The sequence below is a fragment of the Rhincodon typus genome, chromosome 1 (assembly GCF_021869965.1).
Source record: "Rhincodon typus isolate 14 chromosome 1, sRhiTyp1.1, whole genome shotgun sequence".
NCBI lineage: Eukaryota > Metazoa > Chordata > Chondrichthyes > Orectolobiformes > Rhincodontidae > Rhincodon > Rhincodon typus.
The window spans coordinates 30,192,904-30,201,598 of NC_063332.1; the positions used below are offsets into that span (position 1 = coordinate 30,192,904).

At 40.5% G+C, this 8,695-nt stretch overlaps 1 protein-coding gene across 2 annotated transcripts in view; it reads right to left on the bottom strand.

Annotated features, from left to right (window-relative positions):
• myo5b (myosin VB) overlaps positions 1–8,695 on the bottom strand; it is a 239,750-nt gene that overhangs the window by 72,798 nt on the left and 158,257 nt on the right. For both annotated transcript variants that reach the window (XM_048599568.1, XM_048599561.1), the window contains exons 17-19: positions 4,986–5,072; positions 2,614–2,722; positions 1,058–1,269 (exon numbers count right to left, since the gene is read on the bottom strand). In XM_048599568.1, the coding sequence (XP_048455525.1) occupies positions 1,058–1,269; positions 2,614–2,722; positions 4,986–5,072 (408 nt within the window). The remainder of the gene's footprint in view (positions 1–1,057; positions 1,270–2,613; positions 2,723–4,985; positions 5,073–8,695) is intronic.

Below are 8,695 nucleotides of genomic sequence, written 5' to 3' on the forward strand. Positions count from 1 at the left end.
GAGATAAGGCTAGAGAATGGGACAAACTGGGTAGCTGTTTTGGGAGCTGGAGCAGTCATGATGAGTTGAATAGCCTCCTTCTGTACTATAAAGTTCCACAATTATATGATTCTAACCAGATCCAAGAAATGCACCACCAATTTTATTCCAGACAAGTTGGACCAAAGGGACTGTTTTCATGCTGTACACCTTTATGACTATGACACCCCTCTTCAGGCACATGCTTTTGCCCCCAGCCAACACAAGTGAAAGAATTTTTGACATAACTACAACTTAAGCTACAAAACCTTATATTAATTAATTGCTTTTAAGTCACAGGTTCCCCATTGTAGGGCTTTCTTTGAAGCTGTTGATGAGATTTTCAGAACATAAGAAATCAGAGTCAAAGTACCAGAAGGCCCATTGAACCTGCTCTGCCATTTAATAAGATTGCGACTGAATTAAATCCTGGTCTATTCCCTTCATTCCTTTAGTCTCCAGCAATCTGTCAATCTCCATCTTGAACGTACTCTGAATATTCACAGCCCTCTAAGATAATTTCAAAGATTCATAACTTTGTAACTGAAGAAATTTCTCCTCAGCTCAGTCCCAAATGACCCATAGTTCTCAACTCTCTGGCAAAGGCAAGCAGCCTGATCAAGTCCTTTCACAATTTTATATTTTTCAATAAGACCTAATTCTTCTTAACTCCAGAAAATTGAGACCTATTCTACTCAATATCTCCTACCTGACAGCCCTCGCATCCCTCAATCAAGATTTTGACCCATCTTCAGCAAGCATGATTATCTTTGATGTTAGTTGAAACTTCCTGTATTGATCCAGAAACTACATAATAACATTAAACAACTCAAATAATTGGTAAGTTCTTTCCATAGACTAATGTTGTTTCCATATGTCGTCTGTGGGGCTTGTGGAGGTGTTAAATGGCACCTACTTCATAGTAAGTTCGATATTAGGGTAGCAGAGGAGACTGGACAGTCAGAACATGTTAGCTGTCTGAGTTGGTATGTCCCTTCAGTCGCTAATAACTCACTAAAGTCCTAAGAATAGAGCCTACCTGCGAGCTTGATAGCCCCGAACATGTTTCTGAATAGTGATGGCGGCCTTCTTCATCCGTCTATACTTAATTCTCTGTAACCAACCGCGAACAGTCTTCTGTATCATCATACATGCAGCTCGGAACTTATCTGCTCGCAGTTTCTCCAAATATGCCACCTGACCAGCACGGAAGAAGATTTTGGATCGGCCAAACTGGAATTTATCAGGATCCTGAAAAATATCACAGAAAAAGCTGTTTACTGAGTGATTGAATGATACAATTTGTGGAATCATACAGTAGAGAAGAGGCTGTTCAGCCCATCAAGACTGTGCCAAAAATCTAATCTAATTTTACATGAATCTCACTTTCCAGCACTTGGCCACAGCCTTGAATGTTGTGACATTTCAAGTGCTCGTCTAAGTACTTTTTAAAGGTTGAGGTTTTGTGCCTCAACTACCAACACATCCACACATATACATCAACACACACACAGAATCCCAGATTGCTGTCACCCTTTGGATGAAATTTCTTTTCCCTCAAATCAGCTCTAAAGCTCCTGCCTTTCACCTCAACATTATGGTCCCGTATTATCAACTCTTCAACTTAACAGAACAGGTGCTTCCTATCCAGCTTGTCCATACTCCTCAATCTTACTCACCTCAATCATGTCCAAGCTCAACATTCTCTCTCTAAAGAAATAACCTGAACCTATCCATAGCTAAATCACTCCATCCCAGGCAACATCTTGGTGAATCTCCTCTGCACCCCCTCCAGTGCAATCACATCATTCCTATAGTGCGGTGGCCAGAACTGCACACAGCACAGTTATGGTCTAACCAAAAGTCCTGTACAGCTCCAACATAATCTCCCTGCTTTTATAATCTATGCCACCACTGATAAAGGCAAGTATTCTGTATGCCTTCTTAACTACCCTATTAACCAGCCCTGCTGGCTTCAGGGATCTGTGGACAAGCGCTTCAAGATCCCTCTGCTTCTGAGCTTCCTAGTGTCCTGCCATTTCATTTAGTACTCCCTTGTCTGGTTACTGCTTCCAAAATGTATCAGTATTTACTATCAGTACAAGAACAGCATATACATATATTGGAACATGCCTATGATGTTTCTGCAGGCAAAATTGGCAAGAAGTTATTTTCTGACAGAGAGAGGCAGAGACAGAGACAGACTCCATTAATAAGGACGTAACTCTCTACTGGCACAAAGTTTTTTTCATTCTAAACGGAGTGTGGGCATCACTGGCTAAATCAGCATTGCCCATCCCTAACTGCCCAGAGGCAGTTGAGAGTCAACCACATTGCTGTGGGTCTGGAATTACATGTTGGCCAGACAAGATAAGGATGGCAGTTTCATTCCCTAAAAGGACATTAGTGAACCAGATGGGATTTTAAAATATAAAAAATTCACTAGCTCTTAACTTTGTTTTTATAGAATTCAAATTTCACAATATTGCATGGCAGGATTTGAACACATGAACACATGGTCATGAACAGGTTGAGCGTCCAGATTAATAGTCCAGTGACATCACTACAATGCCACTGCCTCCACGAAATTCTTACCTTGATAACGATTTCAAGAAGTTTCTTACAAGTCTCTTTCTTATCGTTTAATATATTCTTCTTGGTCATTAGGACTCTATATCGGTCGAAGAATTCATGGTACGTCCACCTATCAAAAAATATATTTGGCACTGTGACAACTCAGCTGCATAATTTTTTGTTGGCTCGTGAGGTCACTTGTCCAGCAAGTTATGGAGGAAATACATTAGATGTAGATAGTCAGAAGAACACTAAGTGGATATTTTTAGGAAACAAAATCAATTTCATTTTATACTCAGTTTTGTTCATAGACCATGTTATTGATCCAAACAAATTGTTCAGTACAGGGGTAGGTTCAATTATTTGTATAAAGAGAAAACCTAAAGAAATTAGGATAAATAAAAAGACAAATCAGATGGGACCTTTTCACTCATGAGAAATAGAATTATGAGCCAAGTTTTAGCAAAGTAGTCAATATAAACAGATTCAAAATATATTATTATTTAATTTTTAATGGAGTAACCAATGGATGCGATGCTGGAAAGAAATAATTACAAGGCAGGTAGAGATTGCAGTGGGTCTCAGAGACAGAAGTTCAACATTCAAGTTCCACTCCAGGACATGATCGCCATAGAAAGAACAGTGAAAGACCCCAATATTTGATGTGGTACGTTACGCCTTGCCCTCAGTGACAAGCTCGTGGCCTGATCTAGGCAAATATAGCAATGGAAACAGCCAAATCATGTGCTTTGTATGCCTCGTATCTCACTACAGATGAGAAGAGGAAGGTGAGGAGGAAAGAATTAATTTATATAACATCACTGTTCTTTTCTCAGTTGGCATTCAACTTAGTTTCTGAGTTCAATCTGTTTTACACTGGTGTCACATTACTGCTGCAGACGTTGCATCTACTCCAGTTTGCACTTTTGCAGAAAGCTCATCAGTAGTTAGCTTCTTTATTTTATGCTCATGGATTTTCCCAGAGGCCAACAGGAGAACTGGCACAAGAAATGACATGAACTGCTGGAACTCAGAAGTTCTTCATCATGTCCATCCCAGTAGTGGGTACCTTAGGAACACACCGAGATGACACAGATACTCTTCAAATTTGAAATAAAGGTCTAGATGTTCCGATGGCCAGATAGTCACTTGGGCAGCTCAGACTGGAGTTGAGCTTTGACACAGCAAACCCTATGCAAATTGTTTGGGACATTGAAGATTCCGATGGGCAATTTTGCTCTGTCTGGAGCCCTCTGAAAGAGTCTATTAAAAGCAAAAAATTGGCAAGGTTCACTTCAGTTGAATTTGTAATTATTTAGGAAAAAAAAGAGAGACGATTAGAAATGAAATCCAACTCCTGGGAAACTATTAAGCTGACCCCCTCCAACTTACCACTCCTCAACCTATCAAGTACACCTCTCCCAACCTCTGGCAACCCCTCCTCCATCCCACCTCACCAATCTTACTGAACATTCCCCCCATGCCCCCTCCAAATTCCCAACACCAGTCCAGACAAATACCTTTGACTGCTACCAGCCACAACATTCCCACTTCTTGAACTACCCTAAGCACTCTATCACATGCTTAAACTCACAAGGTAACCTCACACTTACTTTTTGACAGCTACTGTGAAAAAGTGTCTGGCTATGCTGCCAGACATTTAAATGTCAGAACACAGCACACTGATTGTGGCAAGAAGGTACCTGGATTTGACTTTCCCTGACTACCATGCATGATGAGAGATTTGTATTAATTTCAGATATGGTCTGCATTTCTGAAGGAGCCAGGAATGGAATTCCCAGCTAGAAAGGTGTTGCAGAGGACTAATGGAAAAAATGATGGAGCAAAGTGGCAATAGACTGAAGAAGCTGGGACTGTTCTTGGAGAGAAGCAAGCTGAGAGGAGATTTGATAGAGGTTTTCAAAATCATGAGTAGCAGGACAGAATAAATAGCAATAAATAACAGAATAAATAGCAAATAACATGAAGATGGCATAGATTTAAAGTAACGTGCAAAAGAAGCAAAGGTGATGTAAGAAAAATCTTTATTACTCAGCACATAGTTAAGGGTATGGAATGCACTGCCTGGACATGTGGTACAGGCAGCAAGGATACGAGGAAAATGAGAGAGATTGGCAGTCGGTAATGATGTCCCTTTGAAGAGTTGGTGCAGGCACAATGGGACTGAATGGCCCACCTTCTACACCACAACACTTTTGTCACTCTGATATCAATTGCCATTCTTTGCAATGTTCAGCCCATAGTAACTTGTTCGTGAAATACTTTTGTTTATATCCAGCGTGTACTTTATAGCAATGATAAAACTCCATCCATTTCTATGCAGAAATTGCTTTGGATGAACTCTGTAAAAGTAGCATGATCCATGCACCTACCTTGATGGGTAACCCGCAGCACTGATACGAATAGTCTCTAACACACCACAGGCCCGAAGTTGCTGTACAGCACGCTTGGGATCAAACCTGCGAGGGAGAAAAATGAGCATTTAGAATAGATCCAATCAAAATTTTACTGTCCAGTCTTTTAACTCTATTTATTCTCTCCTTTATTTTTAAAAGAAACAATGAGATTTCAGTAGGCATGCTGTATGACAGCACTAATCTAGTGCCAATTTATCAACCACTTTGTGTTAGATTCATGCACAGTGGAAACTGAGGCAAGACCAAACCTGTTCTTCTCATTCAAGCACGGAGCTTCTGAATCAAATTTGTCCTTGTGAACAGTTTAGAGGTTGAGATGGTGGTGTAGTGATTATGTCTTTGGACTTGTAATCCAAAGGCCCAGACCAATACTTTGGAGTCATGGGTTCATATCCCACCATAGCAGTTGGTGGAATTGACATTAAATAAACAAAACCGGGAATTGAAAGCTAGCCTAGGTCACAAGGGGCAAGACAGAGGAGGAGGCAAAAGAAGACAGGGTGTCAAATATTGACCAAAGGATCAATTACAGCAGTAAGGAAGGATGACATCTGAGATGGTTCCTCAAATGAAGCAACATAGGTAGAAATTAAAATCCAAAAAAGGAACAAACACATCACTGGGAGTATACAATAGGCCTCCTAACAGGAGAGAAATACAGGTGCAGATAAGTAGGCAAATTTCAGAAAATATGATAGTGGTAGTAGGAAATTTCAGCTTCTCCAACATTAAGTGGGGTGATCATAGTGTTAAAAGTTTAGAATCATAGAGCTCCCAGTGTGGAAAGAGGCCATTCGGCCCATTGAATGTGTACCAACCCTCTGAACCCTCTCTGTCCCCACGTTTATTTGGAGCGGAATTCTCAAAGTTTATCGAAGAGAGCTTTTTAAGCCAGTATGTTGAAGGACCTACACTGTATTAGTAGATAAGATGAAATTCAATGCATTGAGAATCATTTACACCCTGCTGTTTTATAGAATCATTTTTATCAGAGGGGCTGCTGGCACCATTGTCAGAGAGGAGTACGCCTTGCAGATTATTTATTGTGTCTCAATATTTTCAAATTAATTGTACACCTTGATCCAAGTTGTGCATTTTGTAAGCTTCCCGGATGCTGAGAGATCATCAATAAAAATATATTTTATAAAGATACAACACTGTGTATTGTGTGCTTTCAGATAAAAGAAATTGGATGCGCAACGGTATTGCTAACTGCTGCAAGTGGAATCATCTGGCAGGACAGAGAAGAATCCTCATCACAAGCTCAACTGCAGATAATCAGCAGGTTGCTACTTCACTTCTTGTTGTGACAGAAAATGTATTTAAATATTAGAAAATAAAATACAGGGAAAACTATACTTTTAGTACTGATTTCCACAAATTTCCTGTAATTCAATCACTGGAACTTAGAATACCCATTCTTACTCAAGCAGTCACTTCTCAGCACAAAGTAAATGCTTCGAGTTGGCTTATGAATTGGAAATGTTTTTGGGCTTTGACTATAATGATTGTTGAAATATCTGCTCGTGTTATGTTACTTGAACAATTAGACTTGAATTTAGGTTAATCAGCTGCCCCTGCGATGCATACAGATGTACTAATTCAGGCCAAATCTTGGTGTGCTGAGCAAAGTCAGCAATGGAATTAAACAGCATCAGGAATTCAACCAGTTTTTTTCCTATTCTTTGGTTTTGCTAACATTTCTGTCCTAGGTTTGATGCTGTGCACTGCAAAGCCCAATGCAAGCTGGAAGAATGGCACCTTTTTCTTCCTATTATGGCCTTCATAGCATCACAGAAGCCCTACAGTGTGGAAAGAGGTCATTCAGCCCATCGAATCTACACCGACCCTCCAAAGAGCACCACATCCAGACCAACCTATCCCTGTAATCCCACATGTACTATGGCTATTCCACCTAGTTTGCAGATCGCTGGACACTATAGGCAATTTAGCATCGCTAATCCACCTAACTTGCACACAGGCAACAGGAGAATGTGCAAACTCCACACGGGCAGTCACCTGAGGCTGGAATTGAACCTAGGTGCCTGGTGCCATGAGGCAGCAGTGCTAACTATTGAGCCACTGTGCCGACCCTCAACACTGAATTCAATAACTTCAGAGCATGTATACCACCCTTCATTTTGATGGCACCCCCTTCCCCTCCAGGATCTAGTTTATATGAAAACCGAAAGAACTGCAGATGCTGTAAATTAGGAACAAAAACAAAGTTGCTGGAAAAGCCCAGCAGGTCTGTGAAGGAAAAAACAGAGTTAATGTTTCGGGTCCGGTGACCCTTCCTCAGTTCTATGCCTATCATTAACATCTATTTTGTGTCTTTCCCACTCTCTGTCAGTGCTCCCTTTCTGTTTTGCTCTAAGCACTTTAATCAGCTGTTCCACTTGCTGCTCTGTCCCTTTTACCAACAGCATAAAAACTCGAAACATTAACTTTTCTCTCCTTACGGATGCCGCCAAACCTGAATTTCACCAGCACTCTGTTTTTATTTCAGATCTACAGTATGTGCAGTAATTTGCTTTTATTTCTATGTTCTCATTCAGGAACATTAACACCAACTGTACTCATGTACAACGTCATTTGTCAGGAACTCCTCTGACTCCCACCTTGGTGGAGTTGTTAATCACTTAAAATATTATGCCAGCGAGGATCATTGTGGAGAACATTTGTTTTATTCACTAACAGGATAGGAGTATCATTTATTGCCCATCCTCAATTGTCCTCAAGAAAACAGTGGTGAGCCACCTTGTTGAAGTCCTGCAGTCTGTTATACGGATACGCTTAGTGCTGTTAAGGAAAGAATTCCAGGATTTTCAGCTAGAAAAGCTAATTCAATCAGTAACATAGTTCCAAGTTAGGTTGGTGTGTATGGAGGAGAACTTGCAAGTGGTGGTTTACTCATGTATTTACTGCCCTGGTCCTTTAAAATGGAGAAGTCTGTGGATTTGGGAGATGCTGTGGTCTTCAACAGCATTGCTGTACTGCTGGAATGCATCTTTTAGATAGTATACACAGCAGCCATAAAATATTCCATGGAAAAGCAATAAGGCAAGCTGTACACATCTATTTATGTGCATAGAATAGTCAAACTCATACAGAAAGGATGGCTCAAGAAATTTGAAGAGGGGAACTTTGCTTTGAGAACCTCAACTGCATCCATTTAATTAATACTTAATTTGGTCATCAGAATAAAACAGAAAATGCAGCATATAGTATAGTTAGAGTCCCAACCAAGATCAATCCAAATAGAATCAATTACACTTTTATTGTTAGTAACAATACTGACATTTATAGATTGGCTACCTGCTTCAAGTAAAATAGAACTTGTACAGGTCTGCAGTGCAGAAGAAATATTAACTCTTTTTCATTTCACTGCTGCACTTGGACTACTGTGTGCAGTTCTGGCCACCACACTATAGGAAGGATGTGGAGACCTTGGAGAGGATGCAAAAGAGGTTTATCAGGATGTTCCAGAGATAGTAGGAACTGCAGATGCTGGACAATCTGAGATAACAAGGTGTAGAGCTGGATGAACAAAGCAGGCCAAGCAGCATCAGAGGAGCAGGAAAGCTGACGTTTCGGGTCGAGATCCTTCTTCAGAAAAAGGGTCTGAAGGAGGGTCTAGGCCCGAAACGTCAGCTTTCCTGCTC